The following is a 22823-nucleotide window of genomic DNA, read 5'->3' as shown; positions in this document are numbered from 1 at the left end:
ACACAATTTTGTAAACATTTATTCTGACTGCAATTACTATTGTTTATTGGGGGTTTTTTGTTGTAAAAATTCACAACAAAGTTATGCAATAAAGTTAAGGCTTCAATTTCAGTTTTGAAATATTAAAGAAACAGGCTAACACTCTGTCACTATCCAAATATCATCCAACATGACCATTTCAATACATGCATACATTTTCCTGATCATTTGAATATCTTTCAGATCAGTGCTAATACACCACAGTTACTGACATGTGACTCATTTGAAATAAAGTGTAGGGCTCGTTTCCTGGACAGAGATTAAGCCTACTCCTGGGCTAAAATGCACTTTAAAATGGAGATTACCCATTGAGCATGCTTTTTAGTCCAGGACTAGGCTTAATTTGTGTCTGGGAAACCAGCCCATAGTGTCCAATCTTGAGGAAGAATGGAAAGATCAGTATGAAAGCTAATGCTCAAGATTGATCATGCTTGAGACTCACTAGAAAGACATCACTACTGTGAACAACTGGTAAAGCTGCTGGGCCAAACTGTCAGCTTGTCTGGACAGTTTATATAGAGTCAGAAGTGCCATTTCCTCCACAGTCATCACGTATAAAGTACATATTCATTATGACAGTGAAAAGACAGTATTTCAGTAGTATTTGTTCAGTCTAGTCTGTTGAGGTTCAGAAAGTGCACTTTATACAACACAGCTGGCTATCAGATGCAGTGTATATCCCTTGCATGCTCCCGGGCCCCGGCTCTGCCCTGACTGCTTCGGTCGAGCTTAGCTCAGTAGATATAGGGGAAGATCCTGTAGGGCACGCGCCTGCAGTAGCTGTCCCATGCCAGGCCATACTTGGCCCTGCAGTGCCTCTCGTCACGGGCCTCTCGGTGAATCAACAGGACAGTGAAGTACACAACATAAAAGTAAGGTAGAAGATGGTTGAATCCTGGAACAAGACATACAGTACATGAGATCAGAATACAGTGCCTTCAGAAAGTATTCAGACCCCTTGACATTTTGGTACGTTACAGCCGTATTCTAAAATAGATTTATTTTTTATTTTTATCCTCAGCAATCTACACACAATGCCCCATAATAACAAAGCAAAAACAGGTTTAGACATTTTTGCAAATGTATTAAAAATATTAAACAGATACCTTATTTACATAAGTATTCAGACCCTTTGCTACGAGACTCAAATTGAGCTCACGTGCATCCTGTTTCCATTGATCATCCTTGATGTTTCAACTTGGGAGTCCACATGTGGTAAATTCTATTGATTTGACATGATTTGGAAAGGCACACACCTGTCTTTATAAGGTCCCACAGTTGACAGTGCATGTCAGAGCAAAAACCAAGCCATGAGGTCAAAGGAATTGTCCGTAGAGCTCAGAGATAGGATTGTGTCGAGGCACAGATCTGGGGAAGGGTACCTAAACATTTCTGCAGCATTGAAGGTCTCCAAGAACACAGTGGCCTCCATCATTTCAATGGAAAAAGTTTGGAACCACCAAGACTTCCTAGAGCTGGCCACACGGCAAAAATTAGGAATGGGGGGAGAAGTGCATTGGTCAAGGAGGTAACCAAGAACCCAATGGTCACTCTGACAGAGCTCTAGAGTTCCTATGTGGAGATTGAAGAACCTTCCAGAAAGACAACCATCTCTGCAGCACTCCATCAATCATGCCTTTATGATTTATGAGTGGCCAGACGGAAGCCATTCCTCAGTCAAAGGCACACGACACCTCGTGTGGAGTTTGCCAAAAGGCACATAAAGACTCTCAAAACATGAGAAACAAGATTCTCTGGTCTGATGAAACCAAGATTGAACTCTTTGGCCTGAATGACAAGCGTCATGTCTGGAGGAAAACTGGCACCATCCCTACAGTGAAGCATGGTGGTGGCAGTATCATGCTGTGGGGATGTTTATCAGCGGCAGGGACTGGAAGACTAGTCAGGATCGAGGGAAAGATGAACGGAGCAAAGTACAGAGAGAGCCTTGATGAAAACCTGCTCCAGAGCACTCAGGACCTCCGACTGGGGGGGGGGGCGAAGATTCACCTTCCAACAGGACAACGACCCTAAGCACACAGCCAAGACAATGCCGGAGTGGCTTTGGGACAAGTCTTTGAATGTCCTTGGGTGGCCCAGCCAGAGCCCGGACCTGAACCAGATCGAACATGTCTGGAGAGACCTGAAAATAGCTGTGCAGTGACGCTCCCCATCCAACCTGACAAAGCTTGAGAGGATCTGCAGAGAAGAATGGGAGAAACTCCCTAAATATAGGTGTGCCAAGCTTGTAGCGTCATACCCAAGAAGACTCGAGGCTATAATTACTGCCAAAGGTTCTTCAACAAAGTACTGATTAAAGGGTCTGAATTCCTATGTAAATAAGATATCAGTTTTGTTAGTTGTAAAAAATTTACCAAAATGTCAAAAAACTGTTTTTGCTTTGTCATTATGGGGTATTGTATGTAGATCAATGATAATATTTTTTTATCCATTTTAGAATAAGGCTGCAATGTAACAAAATGAGGAAAAAGTCAAGGGGTCTGAATACTTTTCGAAGGCACTGTGTAGTCAGTAGCACTGTTCAGGTACAGCCACTGGTTATGGACACGTGCCGGCTGGATGCAGAGAGGGTCTATTTGAGCTCTACTTACCACACGGCAGAGACCATGCCAGGGCCATGAGAAGGTCTCCTAGGTAGTTAGGATGGCGTACGAGGCCCCACCAGCCAGACACCAAAAGGCGCTTCCCAGTTGCTGTGGCAATAGTCTCCAGGTCTACAGGCACGGGGGAAGATTATATTTTTATTTCGTTTTGGACGTGGCGTTACCTTTATTTAACTAGGCAAGTCAGTTAAGAACAAATTCAAATTTTCAATGACTGCCTAGGAACAGTGGGTTTAACTTCCTTGTTCAACGACAGCTTTTCACCTTGTCAGCTCGGGGATTCGATCTGGCAACCTTTCGGTTACTAGTCCAACACTCTAACCACTAGGCGGTAGCGGTGTGCCGCCCCATTTGAGAGAGATCAGACTGCAAATTATTCACACTCCGACTGCTCTTTCTGTTGGGGCCAGATTCTACTCTGTGGTGCCTCCTACCGTCCACTGTATTCATTATGCACTTTGTTCCATTATGGAAAACAAAATTTGAAACAGCCAGTAATAAAGATGTCATCAGAGAGATGGCCCAATTCTATCTATCCTCTCAAAACTGTTAAACTGATTTAAGAAAAGTGTATTAATTCAAAACGTGTGTAAGTTGCCATGACAGGAAATCGAATCAAGAAGTTGAATACTGACTTGCAACACTGGGATGCGTAGGGTCCCGTCTGAATTGGTTCTTCTGGGAGTTTGATTTTCTGAAGATATAATACCCAGCACCTAATGACAAGAAGAGATAAAATACATTCCATTAATAAGGGGACAAACAAATATAACAAATCTTTAAGTGAAGAATGCACACTTCCCCACCCCACATCTTGAAACATGATTTACCATTCAATGTGACTATAGCTGTGGCTCCTAGAAGACTGAGGGACTGTGGGTGCATGACCAGGAAGGCAGCTTGCAGGCTGTACGTAAAGGGAACCCAGGCCAGGTCCCCAAAGACCAACATAAACCCAAAGCCATCATGCACTATGTCCATGGTGGTCAGCACAGCCTCCTGCAACATCACAGAGAGAGCATCAGTCAAAATATATTCCACTGTCAAATGAAACATACAGCACTGCAGAAATGAAATGAATTTTAGGGCTCAATATACATCCGCAGTGTAACATCACAACACATTCAATTGGCATCACTCTGTTACCGCTGCTATACCACTGTTATTTCCTAGCTATTCCTGTGGACTGTCCTCTCACCTCATTCCACAGAGCATCCGCCACGTAGAGCAGCTGGAAGCTGTTGACCAGTATCATGGCCAGGGAGGCAGAGTCCCGTAGCTCCACCTCTTTCATTAGCATCCCAAAGTTAATCACCACCTAATTGGAAGAGAGTATGTTCGATCAGATTTTTATATATATATATCAACACAATTATATTTTACTTCATATAATCTAGTCACCCTTGCTCCATTTCCACTCACCCAGCCAATCAGACCTGGTCTCAGCTCACAAAAATATTTCAGATCAAAGCTTCCAATCCGTGGGTTCAGCTCTCGTCCCATAAAGAAATCATACAGGGGGTTTCCTGTGTGACATATAGCAGGCGTGAGCCTATACAGGAAAACCTCTAATACATTTTGATGTATGTTGTTTACTTGATATTTTATGTTACTTCTCTAATCCTGCACCACCCTTACCTGTGTTTCCCCCCTGGGCGAGGGCATGGTGAGGGGCCCAGAAGGAGCATATGTAGAGGTAGAGGGAGAGGATGAATGACACCCCAATAGCACACACTGCCAGGGGCAACAACAGCTCAAAGAGATACCCCAGAGGCATCCCCAGCCATAGTGACAATGTCAACAGAACAGCTGTGATGCAAAGGGCATGAAAACCTGTAGAGGGAGAGCGAAATAGAGAAAGATAGAAACAGAGCTAGAAAGGGCGAGGGAGCAGGTGGGAGGGATAGATACAATAGATAATTAGTTGGGAGAAGGAATCATTAAAAAAAATTGTTGAGTTTGGACTGAGTAGCTTGCAACAAGATAAATCATTGTGGACTAATGGCCTGCATAGCTCAAGGTCAATGACACCTGCAGTAAATGAAAGGAAAACATAACCAATTAACTCTTCACACCCAGCTCAAATCAAACCTGCCTAAAATTGAAACTGTACACATTGGAACACACTACTTCAAAGCTTTATTTCTGCACCCGCCAACCCTACAATACCGTTTATGGGGTACTTGAGTCTCGAGCCATCTTTTAGCACCATCCCCTCAGACACCTGCAGGTAAGACAGAGATATGTGTATCAGCCGAACCTCACATGACAACGTGACAAGGACTCCAGAACTCAAAGGTATTCATAATTAACAGCTCGTCTCACCTTCCCCATAGGCAGCAGGTAAAAGAAGCTCTGAAGGGCCATCCAGCCCAGTATGAGAACAGGGGCCAGGGGGTCCCATAGCTGGGCTGTGGGGGGCAGGACAGGGGGCCACTGGAGCACGCTGGCCACAGGGGAGCGACATACACAGAGCAGGTAAAGTACCGTCAGGGGCAAGAAGACAGGGATACAGGTGGCACCTTCAAGGGAGAAGAGGAAGAGAGACCAAGGAAGTGAAGTTGGTAGAGAAGAAAATGGGTGGGAGATGGGATTGCAATATGCCTATTTAAACTGAACATGCAAAATGTGTTTTCTTTTTAATAAAGCAAACAAACTTCGACTCACCCAAAGTCCCCCCAAATTCTTTTTCTGCTTGTGGGGATTTTTGTTTGTTGAACTTCATTATCTGTCTCCTGTGAAAATGTTAAAAGGAGGACACTGGTAGAGTGCACGCTCAAGACAAATGTGTATAGGCAGCAATAAAGACCTTTATCTCATATTCTCTGAATGAACTAGACTAGTATAGACTATAGTGACTACTATAATGTCCTACTTTATTGTTGATGTTGAGAAATAAAAACATAACTCTGCCAATATAGTTATTCTCTAGCGTAACGAGGATACGATTCGGTTGAATTACACAATGTGAACAGATACTACAACATAGACAGGTTACATCACAGAAAAACAATTCCATGCGCATTAATAGATAACAGCAAAAGAGAACATTTTTGCGTTGGACGTAAACCAAGAATATTAAAATGTTTTTTTCCAACATCGCATAATTTATAGCGTCACTCACCTTTATTCCTCATGTATACTCACGCCAAACAACAAGTACAGTGCGACGATAAGAACGCGTGCGTGGAACTGCCCCAAAGCTACCCCCCTGACATGACCCATCTCTAAACCAATGGGATTAAGCCATGGTCATCAGAAGAGCATGGAGAGGGGAGCGTTAAACCAATCAAATTTACGCTGGGGCGGTGACCACATATATCATAGGGCCGAGAAAAGTGATGGTCAAATTTAATGTACACCTTTTTACTCTACATCGCTCTTATTGGTTGCTAGAGACGGGACTCTTGCTTATGACGTGAGAAAGTACTCACGCAACACCTACGCAAACATTATTTCCATAATTGATTCAAAGTATGATGATTAATCAATCATGATTCAAAATTAATTGAAACACAAAGTTATTACTTAAACTTATTACTTACTGACACTTTATATAACATACTTTACAGAGATTATTAATTGTAACATAATTATTCTAATTTAAATTGCAAGAATAAGTGTGCAAAAGGAAAACAAGAGAAATACAAATAATTAAGATCACATGTCCTTGAAGGCAGGAGGCACAACTCTGCTTTATATCCGTTTATGAGTTAGATTTTTTAAATTAAATTCATATTACCATATGATAATGTTTGTAATTACTAATCAAATTAATATAGATGCATCCCACCCAAACATCATTCATAATAACATTCATAGTACGGTAACCTCAATCCCCCTCCTGTCCCACATTTACATCATGGGAATCGAGAGTATCAAGTAAAAGCCCTCTTCGTCCAATCTTCAATGTTCAGTTAACTTCAAGGTATTTTGTTGGTTTTAACCTGTTACACACTCTTCAATTTCACCATCACAATTCACCAGTTCCTCAACCAATGTGACCTCTGGCCTTTAACCTCTCTCACAGATGACCTCAATCACGCTCTGCTCCATGGGAGCGGGGTCCAGGCAGCGGTGGGCAGTGCTGCCCACAATCTCGTCAAGTAGGAAGTGGACCAGGTTTTCATCGGAGACGAAGCGCCACAGATACATCTGCAAGTAGTTGCAGTCAACCTGGATCTGCTGCAGGCCGTAACGACCAAAGGTACGCAAGCGGACACACTCCAGGAACGTCTTCAGACTGATCTTTATGATTCCTGTCAACACAGAGACCTGAGAGAGGAGATTAAGACTGTCAAATTGGGGGGTGTAAGAGACAGTCTCTACGCAAGGGGTCTCCAACATTTCTAGCATGAAAGCTACTTTAAAAAAAATGTTACCCTTTTTTTTTTTATAGCTTTCAAATAGGCACATTCTTCTCTTCTCCTCTACCCTGCAACTCTTCACCAGGTCCTTGTAAAAGAGATGTGTTTTCTGTTTTCTGGTAAAATAATGGTTAATAAACACCTCTAAGGGGCCCCATAACATTTTCTATTGTATTTTCCAGAATTCAGTTCTGTTTTATTTTCCCTGGTTTTGGATTTTCTTCCCTTTTTTTAAACTCTCCATATTACAATTATTTATAGAGAAACAATGAAAATGGATGTTCTGAGTCCATGTCAATTCTCAAATCACATCCGAAGACCAATTTTAATGTCTGAAAAAATTAAAATAACAATGTTTGATTTGAGTGTAATTCCCCTTTAATTTTGCATTTCATTGCTCAGTCTGGCAATGTTTCTGTTAGGCCTACTGCTGCAACATGTCATGGCCGAGTTTGCAAAAACAATGGCCACCCAATTGATACAAATAATTTTGATATCTGTGAGGTAAGCCTACTTTGCAGTCAACGACCTTCTCAAATGTTATCATTACTAACATCGCTAACTAGCTACTTACGGAGTGAGCATAGACAAATGCACGCACCAAACAGACAGAAATGCAATATTGCTGCAAATTAATTGGCAGATATTGTGTTCCATTTGGATTTTAAAGCCAAGAGGCGCTAAACAGGGGTGGGATAATGTCAATGTTGCTTTGATTGGATAGTAGCCGGGAGCTTTATGTTTATGACAGTTTGCGATGGAACACCTGAAAAAAAATTGCCTGTACTTTTAGAATTGCTTTGCGAGCTACTCATAGGTGGGCAGCGAGCTAACGGTTGAAGAACCCTACTCTAGGCCCTAAGCTACCAGAGCTCTGTGATCCCTCCCTACCCACCTTGTTAAACTCCACAGGACTGAAGATGTCGATCCGCTCAGAAAAGAGCTTTTGTATATTACTCAGGAGATTGGTATCCATAGCAGCACTGCAGGGAGACAAAAACCGTTCATAAGCCATTAGGAAAGATAGCCATCATACTAACATTAGACTGATCCTGCCTCTGCTAAACATCCACACATTGTGATGCAGTGTTAATGTATTATGTTGTTATGAAAGGGTTGTGTGGTAGGCGACTGTAGTTCTGGTACCTGGGTGTGTAGCTGGGGGCGTAGCGGGTTTGCTGCCTAGAGCCGCTGTAGACAGAGAAGGTCCTTTTGCTGGAGTCACTGCTGTGGGCTTTCCTCACCCCCTCCTCATAGAGAAGACCCACCTGTAGGGAAACACAAGGAGAGACAGATCAGGGGAGGGAGTAAAGCCGTTTAGATTCCTAGCACTGATGATGCTTTTGTCCACTCACATTTATACAGTGATTACAGTTTTCCTACATGCCAAAGGGTTTTATATAGATAACGGACATTACCTGCACATCAATAGAGGTGGTGTCCTCCACCACTCTTTTCATCACAGCACGGACGTTCCGTGGCTCGATAGTGTTGACCCAGTCTCGTGTCTCCACACTCTTTCTCAGCATCTGGGATATGATCAGGCCCTGAACCTATCCACAACAAGAGAGAAGGGGTCAGCATTGAAATAGAAGAAATAGGCCTGAAATGGCCAGTCGCAGCAATAGTAATTTGTTGGTAAAGTGGGAAAATGTGTACTTCCGAAAGTATTCCTACCCCTTGACTTATTCCACATTTTGTTGTGTTACTGCCTGAATTCAAAATTGATTAAATATGTTTTTTTCTCACCCATCTACACACAATACCCCATAATGAGGTCAAAACGTATTTTCAGAAATGTTCAGAAGTATTCACAACCTGAGTCAATACATGTTCGAATCACCTTTGGCAGCGATTACAGCTGTGAGTCTTTCTGGGTAAGTCTCTAAGAGCTTTGACACCTGGATTGTACAATATTTACAAATTATTTTCAAAATTCTTCAACCTCAAATTGGTTGTTGATCATTGCTACACAACCATTTTCAGGTTTTGCCATAGATTTTCAAGCAGATTTAAATCATAACTGTAACTCAGCCATTCAGGAACATTCATTGTCTTCTTGGTAAGCAACTCCAGTGTAGATTTGTCCTTGTGTTTTAGGTTATTGTCCTGCTGAAAGGTGAATTCATCTCCCAGTGTCTGGTGGAAAGCAGACTGAACCAGGTTTTAGTCTAGGATTTTGCATGTGCTTAGCTCCATTACATTTATTTTTTATCCTGAAAACCTCCCCAGTCCTTAACGATTGCAAGCATACCCATAACATGATGCACCCAACACCACCATGCTTGAAAATATGGAGAGTGGTACTGAGTAATGTGATGTATTTGCCCAAAACATAACTTTGTATTCAGGACAAAAAGTTAATTGCTTTTTGTTGTTGAAAACAGGATGCATGTTTTGGAATAGTTTTATTCTGTACAGAACTCCTTCTTTTCACTATGTCAATTAGGTTAGTATTGTAGAGTAACTACAATGTTCTCCTACCACAGCCCTTAAACTCTAACTGTTTTAAAGTCACCATTGGCCTCATGTTGAAATCCCTGTGCGGTTTCCTTCCTCTCTGGCAACTGAGCTAGGAAGCACGCTTGTAGTGACTGGGTGTATTGATACACCATCCAAAGTGTAATTAATAACTTCACCATGCTCAAAGGGATATTCAATGTCTGCTTTTTATTTTTAACAATAGGTGCCCTTCTTTGCGAGGCATTGGAAAACCTCCCTGATCTTTGTGGTTGAATCTGTGTTTGAAATTCACTGCTCGACTGAGGGACCTTGTAAGTGCGGAGCACAGAGATAAGGTAGTCATTCAAAAATCATGTTAAACACTATTATTGCACACAGAATGAGTCCATGCAGCTTATTATGTGACTTGTTAAGAAAATGTTTACTCCTGAACTTATTTAGGCTTACCATAATAAAGGGGTTGAATACTTACTGACTTAACATTTTTACATGTTAGTCATTTAGCAGACGCTTTTATCCAGAGCGACCTACAGTAGTGAGTGCATACATTTTCATACTGGTCCCCTGTGGGAATCAAACCCACAACCATGGCGTTGCAAGTGCCATGCTCTACTGAGCTACACATTTCAGCTTTTCATTTTTAATGAATTAGTAAAAATGTCAAACATTATTCCACTTTGACATTATACGGTATTGTATGTAACAAAACGTGGAAAAAGTCAAGGGGTGTGAATACTTTCTGAAGGCACTTTACCTTAACATAATGGTTCAGTAGCTTCTGTGCTGCCTCTCTGGCCTCTCCACATAAAGCTGCGACTGCAGTTACAGGAGAGCGATGCTGTGAAAACGAGAGAAACAAGAGGATATAACAGCATGTGATACACATTTCTCATGACTAAAGAGGACCTATTATTTGGACAGATATTCTTACATTCCCATCAACAGCATTGAAGAAGTGTTCAGAGTCTCATTGGCATATTTACCTGCACGAGGAACTGCTCGTCTGTGAGGGTGAGGATATAGGTGATGGTGGAGGTTTCATAGTTCAGGCAGAGGCGTGACAGCAGCAGTAGGAGGGCAGGGGGTGTAGAGCCGCCCCTGTTTCCCGCACTCTCACAGAACTGACGTGAGGACTGGCACACAAACTTAATGAAGTTAACCACAAGGCTCTCACGCACACCCTGGCTGCAAAACTCCCCCTGAAATAGAGAGGTGAAAGAGAGTTGTCAATGAAATAAATAGCATACCAAATTCAGAAAATAAGGCATACTATCAGAGCAACTCACAAACTGAGGGATACAACTAACCCACAAAAGCATCAGTGTTAATTTCACCTTGAAGTAAGGCTTATTGGAGAAGGTGATGTCCTTTGCGGTGAAGAGGTGCACTGATGCCAGCACTGACTTGATCTGATTGAGAATGGAGGCAGACAGAGAGGAGAGGAGCTCTGGCAGGCTGGCGGGAGCATCTTTCCCAGTGGCTGGTCCCGCCAGATGAGAGCCACCTCCAGTTGAGCTTCCACCCAGCCGAGGGGCTGCTAGGGCCTGCCTCACGTCTCTCAGGCTGTCCAGGTAGAAGCTCTGCAGGGCTGCCAGGTACTGCTTGATCCTCTCCCTGGCTGCTCGCACCACGATCTCAGTCCCTTGGCTGGGCACAGCAGACCCAGGCAGCAGTTTGGCTACGGCCTGGAGCCTGCGGTGGAAACGGTCCAGAGCCCGGACCAGAAGAGAGTTGTCTCCAACACTTTTCTCCTCCTGTATCCTCCTCTCCACCAGCGAGAAGTAGCAGGTGGCCAGGGCATCCACGAAAGCATGCAGCTTGCCAATAGCCATATGGGGGATGTTTTTGGAGGCCAGATTACCCTCTTGCGGACGGTTGACAAACAACTCTTGGTACGAGGCAATGGCCAAGCAAAGGCTGCTGACGAATTCATTGCAACCTCTGTCTATGAATTCCAGAATATCAGTCCTTGAGCTGGGAGAGAGGAAGGGATTGCCTGGAAAGGTGGGGTCAGTGGGAGATCCAGCAGTGGGTGCAGCTGACAGTCTGCGGGCAGGGCCAATGGAGGGATCTATCACTGATGTGGGTCCAGAGGACAATGGTGGTCTTAGCTCCGCCTCCAGTCCTCGGAGGTTTGCTTCCAGTCGTGACTGGGCGTGGATCAGGAACTTGTCACACAGTTCCTCTGCTGGCTCATCCAGCTGCAGCAGAAGCTCCACACACTCTGAAAGGTCCTTCGCACTCGAACCTCCATCTCTGCAAACACAGTCAACACCTAGCAGAGGTAAGGCATCCATGCAGAGGCATAATGTATTATTACTATAGAATATGAACTAGAAATGAAAATTCAAAGAACCTTGTTTTGCAGCCATACTAATCTCAGTTAACACAGAACTAAAGTCTCAGGTAATTGGTCAGCTTCTCCATTAAGTTCTGGGTCCATACATGTTAAGAGAAGAGATCAAGAAATGCTAGAAGGAGCGGAACCGGAACGAGGATCGCCACCCTTTCTCTTTGCAATTTAGGGGCCGAATGTCCCCTTCCCTTCTGAAATTCAAATGATGCGAACACCTGTGAAATCATGATTTGTCCAAATCGCCAGTGAGGAAAAACCAAACACCGGATCTACTGCTGCTCGTTATCCTAGCATCCCATTCAGTCCCGACAGATTCTCTCGGTTTGCACGCAGAATCTTTCCACAAGTGACTACTTCTCCTACCTGAACTTCTGCCTAAGCTCCTGTGCCAGCTTGTCCATGATGGCATTACAGTCATCCTGGATGCCCCTGAAGGAGGGCATGTGGCTGTACTGCTGCAGCACGCAGCGGGCACGACGATGGGAGCTCACCGCCTGGGAATAAGCCTGCAGCTCCAGACACTTATTCAGCCTGGCAGGCAGCTCAAACAGGAACTGCAGCTTTCGAAGGAGAGTGTGGACTCCTGGGTGGGGGGAGGGAGAGGAAAGGTTTGAACAAGTAATCTGACAATGATAGGTATATGACCAACAACTACGATTTGTTATTTAGTTTATTTCAGGCGATGGAGGCGTGTCACCACAGGTTTCATTACAAACCTGACAGTTTGGTTATCTGTGCATGCTGGTCCTGAAGAGTCCCACTGATGTGTGCACTGAACTCTGTGATAGCAGCCATGTTAGTAGAGAGACAGTCCATTTCGTCCTCCATCTTCTTAAAATCATTCTTCATTTTTCTGATTGTGTCTAGTGGGAGGAGATGAGGGCATTCATTCATTACATGGTATGTATACTGAACAGTGAGTGACGCAAACATGATCCAATGTAATAACATGATATCCAAAGCACTGCCTACACTGTCCCCGATTTGCTTACCTGTGGCAGAGATGAACTTGTTGTAGTTCTCATACACCAATGTCTGCATGTCACTGTCCAAGGAGCGGATCTGCTTCACCATGCAGCTCTCCTGGTCCATCAGCTCTCCAAGGGAACATTCTCTCCTAAGCTGCAGTTACCAATGACATAAAGGTCAGTTTTGAAGACAAGACAACTAACAGACATCACTGAGCGACTGTACTACTTGGGTGACTGACACCAATGCCAGATAAGCAGTTGGCATTGGCTCTTGTACAGACAATCGTTTGCCTCTGGATTTCATTTGTTGTCTTATGGTCAAAGAATAGCTAACTATATGTGTCGCATCCAGACACAGAAATTGGATTTTACCTTATTGAGATAAACCTCAGGATCGAAATGCGTGCCGTTTATATCGCAAGGATTCATCGACTCTGCTTGATCCACGGTCTTTCCTTCCTCGTTCAACCCATAATAGAGCTTCAACATACCGTGCACTCGGCGCTTCCGTGTTGGGTCGGAGTCAGGTGGTGTGGTGGCAGTAGCGGAAGCACAAATATCCCCGTCCATTTAGACTAAATACCAGCGAAATTGTTATGAATTGCAGGACAGACCAAAGAACAGCTAAATGTAACCGACAGCCAGATAAACAGACAACCAGCTATTCGCCACTAAAGCAAACAGAGAAGTTACCGTACATGTCCCGATGAGAAGCCCGTGATGGAGAAACGAGCCAGTAGGTGGCAGCAATGACTCAAAGAACACAAAGTCAAGGAACGGAGAATCTGATATTCAAAAAAATTTATTGATCAAATATGGACAAAAAAAACGTTGATAGTAAGGTTTAAAACACAATTATAACAAATCTTATAGTTTTGTCAAAACAGTACAAAGCTGAATAAAAAAACGTTTTGTGGGTTTAACTAAACCTAGTCAGTCACTGGTTAAGTTTGGTAGTGCACATTATATAAATTACAAAGGAAAGAAAACGATGAAGTTACAGGGTTCGATATATTTTAGTGTCTACGGCTTCGTTTACACAGGCAGCCCAATTCTGATATTTTGCCCAAATATAGGCAAGATAGCTGATCTGATTAATTGTTTTTTTTGACCAATCAGATAAGCCATCTTGCCTCTAATTGGGAAAAATATCAGAATTGTGCTGCCTGTGTAAACACAGCCAACAGAGCAGATCATGTTTGACAAACAAGCCTACACGTTTACCAGGTAAGTCTCTCAATGGCCAAATTAATACTGAAAGAAACAAAGGCACTTGGTCTTTTTATCCAGACTATTGCTTCATTTGAGTGTGAGAGACAGAAACAGAGACAGAAACAGAGAGTCAAAAAATATTAGTCCAAGTTATTACTCCAATAATAATACTAAGAATACAAATAATGACCAAAGGTAAAAACTTTACAGTATTTCTGATGTAGCAATAGTGCATGTCTAAGATATTGAATGCTGTGCATGTACAGCAAGTGAGTACACTACAATCTTTTTAAAAAGGAATACCACATCCATAGATCGCGTGCCTTAAGAATTATGAATCGGAACATTTTGTTGTCTTTGCATCCACGTTTGCATAATTGACAATATCAGTTATAGCATAGTGGAAACCACGTTCTTCAGCTTATGAACACTTAATTGCATCAGAGATATACAGTAGAATCGCTCCTCTCATACTGAAGAGAGGCCAGCAGAAGAACTGTCATCAGGAAACACATCCTCTTGCTGAATGGTCAGCTAAGTGGGTGAGACTAAATGGACTTTTCTGATGTGCAAACCGACTAGCCAAATCTAAAACGGACCCTTACCTTAACCCAGACCCACATTTAACCATTTAACAATTCTAAAAATAAATATCGGTTTACACATCAGAAAATTCCCTTTAGTCGCTCCCCTCCCAAGTCAAGCTGCCCTTGCATGGTGTACAATATAAACAATAACAGTGCTAGAATGCTAGGCCTTGTCATTTCTGGGAGGGGGATGCAGATAAAGTCCATGATAACCATGAGACTCTGAATCTGTGTTTAGCACAGAGCGGCAAAGACTACCACAAGATACACGTTTGTTTTGGTACAAAGACTGAGGTTTGAACAAGATAGTTGCAGAGCCTCCAATATCGCCCTCCATTCAGATAATACAATCCCCCCCGTGTTGTTTGGTTTCCAAGAGCGTAGCATACATTTCAATGAATGATACACTACATGACCAAAAGTATATGGACACCTGCTTGTCAAAAATCTTATTCCAAAATCATGGGCAGCTTTAAAAGCTTCCACTCTTCTGGGAAGGCTTTCCACTAGATGTTGGAACATTGCTGCGGGGACTTGCTTCCATTCAGCCACAAGAGCATTAGTGAGGTTGGGCAATATATTTGTAATTTTCTTTTAAAGGGAAAGGGAATGCATTCAACTGAAATGTGCCTTCCGCAGTTAACCCAATCCCTCTGAATCAGAGGTGCGGGGGGCTGCCATAATCGACATCTACGTCTTCGGCGCCCGGGGAACAGTGGGTTAACTCCCTTGCTCAGGGGCAGCATGACAGATTTTTACCTTGTCAGCTCGGGGTTACCGGCCCAGCAACCTTCCGGTTACCGGCCCAACGCTCTAACCATTAGGCCACCTGCCGCCCCCCCAATTAGGCCTGGCTCGCAGTCGGTGTTCCAATTCATCCCAAAGGTGTTCGATGGGGTTGTGGTCAGGGCTCTGTTCAGGCCTGTCAAGTTCTTCCACAACGATCTCGACAAACCATTTCTGTATGAACCTCACTTTGTGCACGGGGGCATTGTCATGCTTTAACAGGAAAGGGCCTTCCCCAAACTGTCATCACCACAAAGTTGGAAGCACAGAATCGTCTAGAATGTAATTGTATGCTATAGCGTAAAGATTTCCCTTCACTGGAACTAAGGGGCCTAGCCCGAACCATGAAAAACAGCCCCAGACCATTATTCCTCCTCCATCAAACTTGACAGTTGGCATTATGCATTTGGGAAGGTAGCGTTCTCCTGGCATCCTCCAAACTGAGAATCGTCTGTCGGACTGCCAGATAGTGAAGCGTGATTCATCACTCCAGAGAACACATTTCCACCGAGTCCAATGGTGGCAAGCTTCACACCACTCCAGCCGACCCTTAACACTGCGCATGGTGATCTTAGGCTCATTGGCCACGGAAACCCATTTAACGAAGGTCCTAACAGTTCTTGTGCTGACATTGCTTCCAGAGGCAGTTTGGAACTTGGTATTGAGTGGTGCAACGGATGACAGGTTATTTTTAAACGCTACATGCTTCAGCGGTCCATTCTGTGAGCTTGTGTGGCCTACCACTTCGCAGCTGAACCGTTGTTGCTCCTAGGCGTTTCCACTTCACAATAACAGCACTTACAGTTGACCAGGACAGTTCTAGCAGGGTAGAAATTTGACAAACTGACTTGTTGGAAAGGTGGCATCCTATGACGCTGCCACATTGAAAGTCACTGAGCTCTTCAGTAAGGCCATTCTACTGCCAATGTTTTTCTATGGAGATTACATGTCTGTGTGCTCGATTTTATACACCTGTCAGCAACGGGTGTGGTTGAAATAGCCGAATCCACTAATTTGAAGGGGTGTCCACATACTTTTGTATATATAGTGTACATAGTCATTGCACATAAACTCCATCTGAAGGAGAACTGTAATAAAGGTCCCCTATCACAAGGGTAAAATCTAAAAGGTGGTGTCACTGTTACCACTACACATCAACATTTCATATTAAACTCCAACTTCTACCAAATAGGTAGCTGGTTCAACTTGACCAGTGAAGCAATGCCACTCAATGTCACTTTCCAGCACCTAAAGAACGTAACTTCATATACACAACATTTAACCATAAATATTTATTCACACTTAAATCCTACTCTTGGTCCATAGTATTTTTGCAATCAAGAAGATAAACCTCTCCAACTCCCTACATATCTTTTAGTCTTAATCTCAACTTGCATGTTCAGTTTTGGTCTCCAGTTAGCATAGAGCAGTGCCTAGATCAGAGATGGAGGCTCAACCTTGCTCCACCTGTACTGATGAGTATGTGGGTGGCTGTGCCTGCCTGGTGAAAAAGGAAGCAGCTCTCTTTGGCTTCAAGCGTTTGATTTCTTTACCTGCCCGGAGGACAACAAACACATTTAACAGTTAGTTTTACAACCTAACCTGATAAACAAATGAAGCTTATATGGATGGTTAATACTGACGAAATGAATGACATGCATGATGATGGCCTCTCCCCAGACTCACCGTTGTCCACGTAGCTGATGGTGTTCAGTGTATGGACCCGACTGCACACCACACTGCTCTGCCTGCGCAGTTTCCCTCGCCGACCGCCCCTTCCTCTGTCACTGTTCCCTGCCTGTCCAGCAGGCTGATGGGATAGACTGACATCACTGTCCGTTTCCGTCGCCGCCCCTCCTTCGGCTGCAGACTGTAGCTCCACACAGAACTCAATAAGGCCGCTCATAAGCTCTGCCTAGAGAAATGAGGGAAGAAAGAACAGTAGCAACTCTGGTCACTTCAATGGCATCTATGACCACCACCTAATGAATGTTTATTTTGAATATATATATATTTTTTAAAGGTAGGTTTAGGTTTCATTACTTGTTTTGAATAGATCTTCAGTAACTTATTGACAGGGGTGCCGGCCTCCTCCCCATCGAATTCAAGCCACAGGATGTGCGAGTCACCTTCCCCCTCGGGGTAGCTGTGGTCCCAAGACAACTCACTGAAACGCAGTCCCAGGAGAACATGCTGTCGTGGAGTAGGAATGCACCGGAGAAAACAAGGCAGAAAGGTAGAGGGTTGGGTATTCAGTGAAGTCTTTTTGCATTGATAAGGTACATATCTTACTCAATCACACACAGTAAAATAGGTCATATTCTGCTAGTAATGTAGAGGAGTTATCATTTATTTAACAAGGCAAGTCAGTTAAGAACAAATTCTTATTTACAACGACGGCCTACCCCAGCCAAACCCGGACGACGCTGGGCCAATTGTGCGCCGCCCCTTTGGGACTCCCAATCACATAAATCAAATCAATCACGGCCGGATGTGACACAGCCACTCACAGCTTGACATTTCAGGTCTCACCTTCTCTTTGATGTCCATTACATACACCCCCTCCAGACTAATCCCCACATTGACAGCTTTCCGTCCTGCTCTATGAAGAATCCCCTGAGCTGGCTTGTCAATCTCCCCCGAGAAGAAAGCACACCTGGCCAGACAAGAAACAAACATGATGCAAGTGACACGTGAAGGAGATCCAAACTGTGAATGTGTTCCATGCAGTTAAGTTGAGGCCATTAGTTTCGCCTGTTCCTTACCCATAGTAAGGCAGAGAGTGGCATGTGCTGAGGTACTGGCGTAGATGCTGAGTGGGCTCTGGGGGGGTGCTGCCTAAGGTGCTGATCTTACGATACTCCTCCAACAGGTTGTGCTCCAGCCCTGCCTGACGGCCCCCTTTTCCCCTCAAGGTAGAAAACAGCCCTCCACCTCCCCCTGATACATGTGCAGGCAGGAAGGATATTAGCTTCTTCTCTCTGAGGGAGTTGGGAGAGGAGAAACAATAGTCTGGGTATGCAGCCAGCTATTGGGAAAAATTATTTTGAGTTATACTCTTAAAAATAATACACAACGGCCTCCCGGGTGGAGCAGTGGTCTAAGGCACTGCATCGCAATGCTAGCTGTGCCACCAGAGACTCTGGGTTCGAGCCCAGGCTCTGCCGCAGCCGGCCGCGACCGGGAGGCTCATGGGGCGACGCATAATTGGCCCAGCGTCGTCCGGTTTAGGGTGGGTTTGGCCGGTAGGGATATCCTTGTTCCATCGCGCCATAGCGACTCCTGTGGCGGTCCGGACGCAGTGCATGCTGACCAGGTCGCTAGGTGTACGGTGTTTCCTCCGACACATTGGTGCGGCTGGCTTCCGGGTTGGATGTGCGTTATGTCAAGAAGCAGTGCGGCTTGGTTGGGTTGTGTTTCGGAGGACGCATGACTCTCGACCTTCGCCTCTCCCGAGTCCGTACGGGAGTTGCAGCGATGAGACAAGACAGTAACTACTACTACCACCAATTGGATACCACGAAATTGGGGAGAAAAAGGGGTAAAAAAATTAAAAATAATACACAACGTCACCAAGAGGCAGACGTTCAGATGCCTGGCATAGTTTACCTTAAAGCAGCAGTGGCTTTCTGGTCATCCAGACCTACTCCCAGTTCCATAGCAAAAGACAGTGCTCCCAAACTCGTCCAGGTTTCAGGGTCACAGGGGAAGCGGCCAGCGAGGATGTTAACCCGTGCCTCGTCGTAAAGTAGTCTCAACACCCCCTCGTCATCAATCTGGAGGGAAATACCATGCAATGAAATGTGGAATATAGGAGGATGAAATGTGGCAATGAAATGTGGAATATAGGAGGATCCAAACACAGGGGCATGTAGGTGCGGGGGGGCCCAAGGGACAAACATAACCTTTTGTCTTAGGGCTGGTGCTAGAGTGCTCTGGGGTATGTGTCTACAACCAGGAAAGTATAATCTATCCATTTGACACAACACAACTTGACTGATATTTCTCCCCCCCCCCAACAGCTTCATGTTAAGTTTAAGGAGAAAACAGAACAAGCAGTACCTGCAGCTCTTTAGACTTGGGATGAAACACATTCCTTCTGTACTGCAAGCATGGCTCATCTGGAGAAAAAAAGGAAAGTACAGCATGGGGGCATGAGGAGGGTATTACTGAACATTTTTATATGATGGCAGATGTACGGCTTAGGATTAGTGATGTTGGGTCAGTGGCAACATGAGGTCAGGTTGACAAAGCAATATGAATTCAGCAGTGGGGATGAAAAAAAAATTCTAACAGATGTGAGACAAAAATGTTCATCTGCCAAAAATACAGAAACAAATAGAAAAGATTACAGAAACACACAAGCTCATCCCTACACACAGAGACACAGGCAGTCTCACCTTGAGATATGTACTCCTCTGAGGCCTCAGTGAAGCGATACAGCAGGTCCTGCCACTGGCGGCACAGTTTGTAAGGCTGATGCTTCGGCTTTAACTGCAGTTCTGAGAGAGGAGGAAAAGGCAGGGAGTAAGCAACGATGTGATAATTAATGAGAAGGATGATGAAAAGCATTCTCATGGCATAACAAAGAAAGGAATTTGGCATGACAAAGCATGCTAATCTATAGCACCATATCCACAAGCCGTAGACTTGGCCTACACTCATTTCGCTGTAGTGATCCCTTCCCTATTTTACAAACAATGCCAGTCGTTCAGCAAGACAGTAGTTCAAAAGAGAAACATTCAAACTGTCAAATGTTCCTCTTATGGCCCAAGGGCTCTCTTCAATCACCACCAATACATGATACAATGAACCAGACCAGCCTCAGACAACCCTATCCCTTTGTAATACATATCTGCCCTTCTCCCCCTGATCAAATCAAGAAACTGTCAAATGAATGGCCAAGTTGCTTATATTAAAATAACATCATGGGGCTAGGGGAGGAGGAAGGGGGAGGTGCATACAGAGAGAGCTGTCATTACCGAGCAGAGGAGAGCTGAGCCAGAAGGCAAAGGCATCCATTGCAGAATCAGGAATGTGGAGAGCCTCCCGGACACTGCGGCCTAGCTCCTGGACACTCACACAGGCAACCCCCTCCACACACAAGTGTACCGCACTGTCACCCACCAGGTACACAAGCACATCTTGAGCTGTAGGAGAACAAACACAGGGAGGACAGTTGACATAATAATCTAATGCAAAACAGAAACATCTTGCAAGCCACGATGATGTCATGAGCTTACATGAATCCGTTTGATATATACACAGGGCTATTAAACACCAATGTTCCAAATAAGAAAACACACAGAGAGACAAAAATGTTATATTGTAAACACCAGACAAAGAAAAAAGGGAACTGACCGCGGGTGACAGAGGATGCCACACTTCCTCTCTGTGAGCTCCCCTCCGATGGTTCTGGAGGAAACCCCCCACACTCATCTACTTCCATCTGTGTGAGACACACAAATCAAGATGAGTTTTTCGAAAAATATATGTTATCCACTAGCAAATTCACTGTGACATAGCTAGCTAGCCACCTCCGTGAGTAACGTTAACAATAGCTGTAGTGATGGTGGGGATCGATACAGTTGTTCTCCATCTTCTTTTTAAATAGTGAGCCAATTTGTTTTCAGCAGTTTTATTCCCTGACTGATGATAACCCGTTTTCTCATGGGTCTCACTTGTCCCTCTGCAGCATACACATAGTGAGCAATATTTGGAAAATCGATTCGCAATACATATCTAATTTAACTATAGAATATATATCGTATCGTGAGGTGCCTTACAATTCCATGTCCTAGTTATCTATAATTATGTTCAATATCAAGGCTTTGATTTTCTCGTTGTCAAGTCGTAATAGTTTTTACTGAAACGACATTTCACATCTAAGTAAGCTGGTATCCTGCCAACAAACTGTAGACAGCTCAATTACGAATATTATGCTAACGTTAGCTACTAGCTAGCTAGTTACCAAGCAAGAAGACAGCGGTGGGCTAATCCGGTGAGATGACATTCAATTACCTTCTTTTACTGAAAATGTAGAATTGACAGTCCACAAGATAGTATAAAAATAAAAAACTCCGTATGAGAATATATTTTGTCAAAACAACAACTTCAACAGTTTACCAGCACACTGACAACTGCCTAGACTAATGTACTGCGCCCTTTGTGCTTCTTCTTCCTCTTCTTCTTCTGTGGGTTTATGGCAGACTACAATCCCAAAATGTGTATTACCACCACCAACTGGACGGGGTTAAAAAAAAACAAGGTCAAAATAAAACCCATACGTGATAGGGAGAACTAACTTTATCCACCCAAATAAAACAATAAAAAAACACATTGACAAAACCAAACCCCCAAAACTCCCACTTCTTCCTTGCTTCCAAACTCCATGACCTGAGAGGGTGTTACGGCTTGTGACGATACTCCATGCAACTACTCCGCTAAGAAGTCTTTCAGTCCCAGGAACCGTTCCACAGCATCCACAATGATATCTATTTTACTGGACGTCCTCTCCACCTTGGCAGTTCAATCAATCACCATAGCTATAAAGGCCACAAAGCCCACCTTCTTAAACTTTAACATATCTGGATCCTGCTGTTGAACGGCAACCCCTGCAGCCTTCAGTGAAGCCCAATCCACCACCATGGACTCTTCAGGAGCACCATTCGAACCCTCAACACTTTTAACAGCCGCTGCATATGAAATGCTCTGGAGAGCCCTGACTTTGGCCACATCATTCTCTTTCACCCTTGTTGGGCATTCCAAAAACGTGGCTTCATGGTTCCCACCACATTGCAACATATCACATTTTCATCACTTTTAAAACACATATGATCTTTTCCACAACTTGGACATCTTGGCTTCTCCCTTCTGAAAAGACTTGAAACATGTCCAAAAACTTTACAGTGATCACACTCCATTGGTCTTGGAACAAATGCTCTGACTCTGTAGTTGTCCACACCGCTGTAAAACAGGCAAGAATAACTAAGTACTTCTGGGTCCCGGATTTTGGGAAACCTCCAGAATTAGAGTCTGTTCTGTTTACTTCGTAAATGAAAAATTCAGGTAAAAATGATAGTGCACAATTATCGATATATTTTATACTAGTTATCATAGAAATAACCATTAAAAGGATTTATATGAGATATGTTTTTTGTTTTTTCAAGCCTAAATGGTCAACTGTTTTTTGTGTGTGTACTCCTATCATTTATTGCACCGTACACAATTTTCTGTACGTTGTGTCGCAGTAAAAGGGTCCATTCTACTCAGGAGCACACATTTACATAAACGGTGGCTTTGATCACAGTTTTGAGGTTTAGGTTGCTTAATGTAGGCCGTCATTGTAAATACGAATTTGTTCTTAACTGACTTGCCTAGTTAAATAAAGGTTAAATAAAAAATTTATAAAAAATTTT

At 43.8% G+C, this 22823-nt stretch overlaps 3 protein-coding genes across 4 annotated transcripts; all 3 read right to left on the bottom strand.

The window, feature by feature from the left end:
- Nucleotides 1–17: 17 nt before the first annotated feature.
- LOC139537089 (delta(14)-sterol reductase TM7SF2-like) lies at nt 18–5910 on the bottom strand. The gene is made up of 11 exons (XM_071337982.1): nt 5788–5910; nt 5331–5398; nt 4989–5185; nt 4833–4887; nt 4302–4496; nt 4086–4189; nt 3862–3981; nt 3494–3662; nt 3299–3379; nt 2652–2774; nt 18–934 (listed from the first exon to the last, which is right to left on the bottom strand). The coding sequence occupies exons 2-11, from the start codon at nt 5386–5388 to the stop codon at nt 774–776; spliced, it is 1263 nt and encodes a 420-aa protein (XP_071194083.1). The 5' UTR covers nt 5389–5398; nt 5788–5910; the 3' UTR covers nt 18–773.
- A 281-nt stretch (nt 5911–6191) lies between these two features.
- LOC139537087 (vacuolar protein sorting-associated protein 51 homolog) lies at nt 6192–13583 on the bottom strand. Of its 2 annotated transcripts, none has more exons than XM_071337979.1 (11): nt 13193–13583; nt 12842–12971; nt 12566–12712; nt 12213–12432; nt 10828–11749; nt 10477–10692; nt 10248–10331; nt 8449–8583; nt 8177–8298; nt 7926–8013; nt 6192–6938 (listed from the first exon to the last, which is right to left on the bottom strand). In XM_071337979.1, exons 1-11 carry the CDS (start codon nt 13388–13390, stop codon nt 6678–6680), a joined length of 2523 nt encoding a protein of 840 aa, XP_071194080.1. In that variant the 5' UTR covers nt 13391–13583; the 3' UTR covers nt 6192–6677. The 2 variants fall into 2 exon arrangements, with proteins under 2 accessions (XP_071194080.1, XP_071194081.1); XM_071337980.1 differs by having other exon boundaries at nt 13312–13448.
- A 23-nt stretch (nt 13584–13606) lies between these two features.
- On the bottom strand, nt 13607–21596 carry LOC139537088 (FERM domain-containing protein 8-like). The gene is made up of 11 exons (XM_071337981.1): nt 21427–21596; nt 20767–20854; nt 20388–20555; nt 19806–19907; nt 19468–19526; nt 19015–19181; nt 18171–18386; nt 17938–18061; nt 17449–17598; nt 17092–17320; nt 13607–16958 (listed from the first exon to the last, which is right to left on the bottom strand). The coding sequence occupies exons 2-11, from the start codon at nt 20852–20854 to the stop codon at nt 16858–16860; spliced, it is 1404 nt and encodes a 467-aa protein (XP_071194082.1). The 5' UTR covers nt 21427–21596; the 3' UTR covers nt 13607–16857.
- Between the last annotated feature and the right edge of the window lie 1227 nt (nt 21597–22823).

This window comes from Salvelinus alpinus, chromosome 13 (genome assembly GCF_045679555.1).
Source record: "Salvelinus alpinus chromosome 13, SLU_Salpinus.1, whole genome shotgun sequence".
Classification (NCBI taxonomy): Eukaryota; Metazoa; Chordata; class Actinopteri; order Salmoniformes; family Salmonidae; genus Salvelinus; species Salvelinus alpinus.
This window is presented reverse-complemented; position numbering and strand designations above follow the sequence as displayed.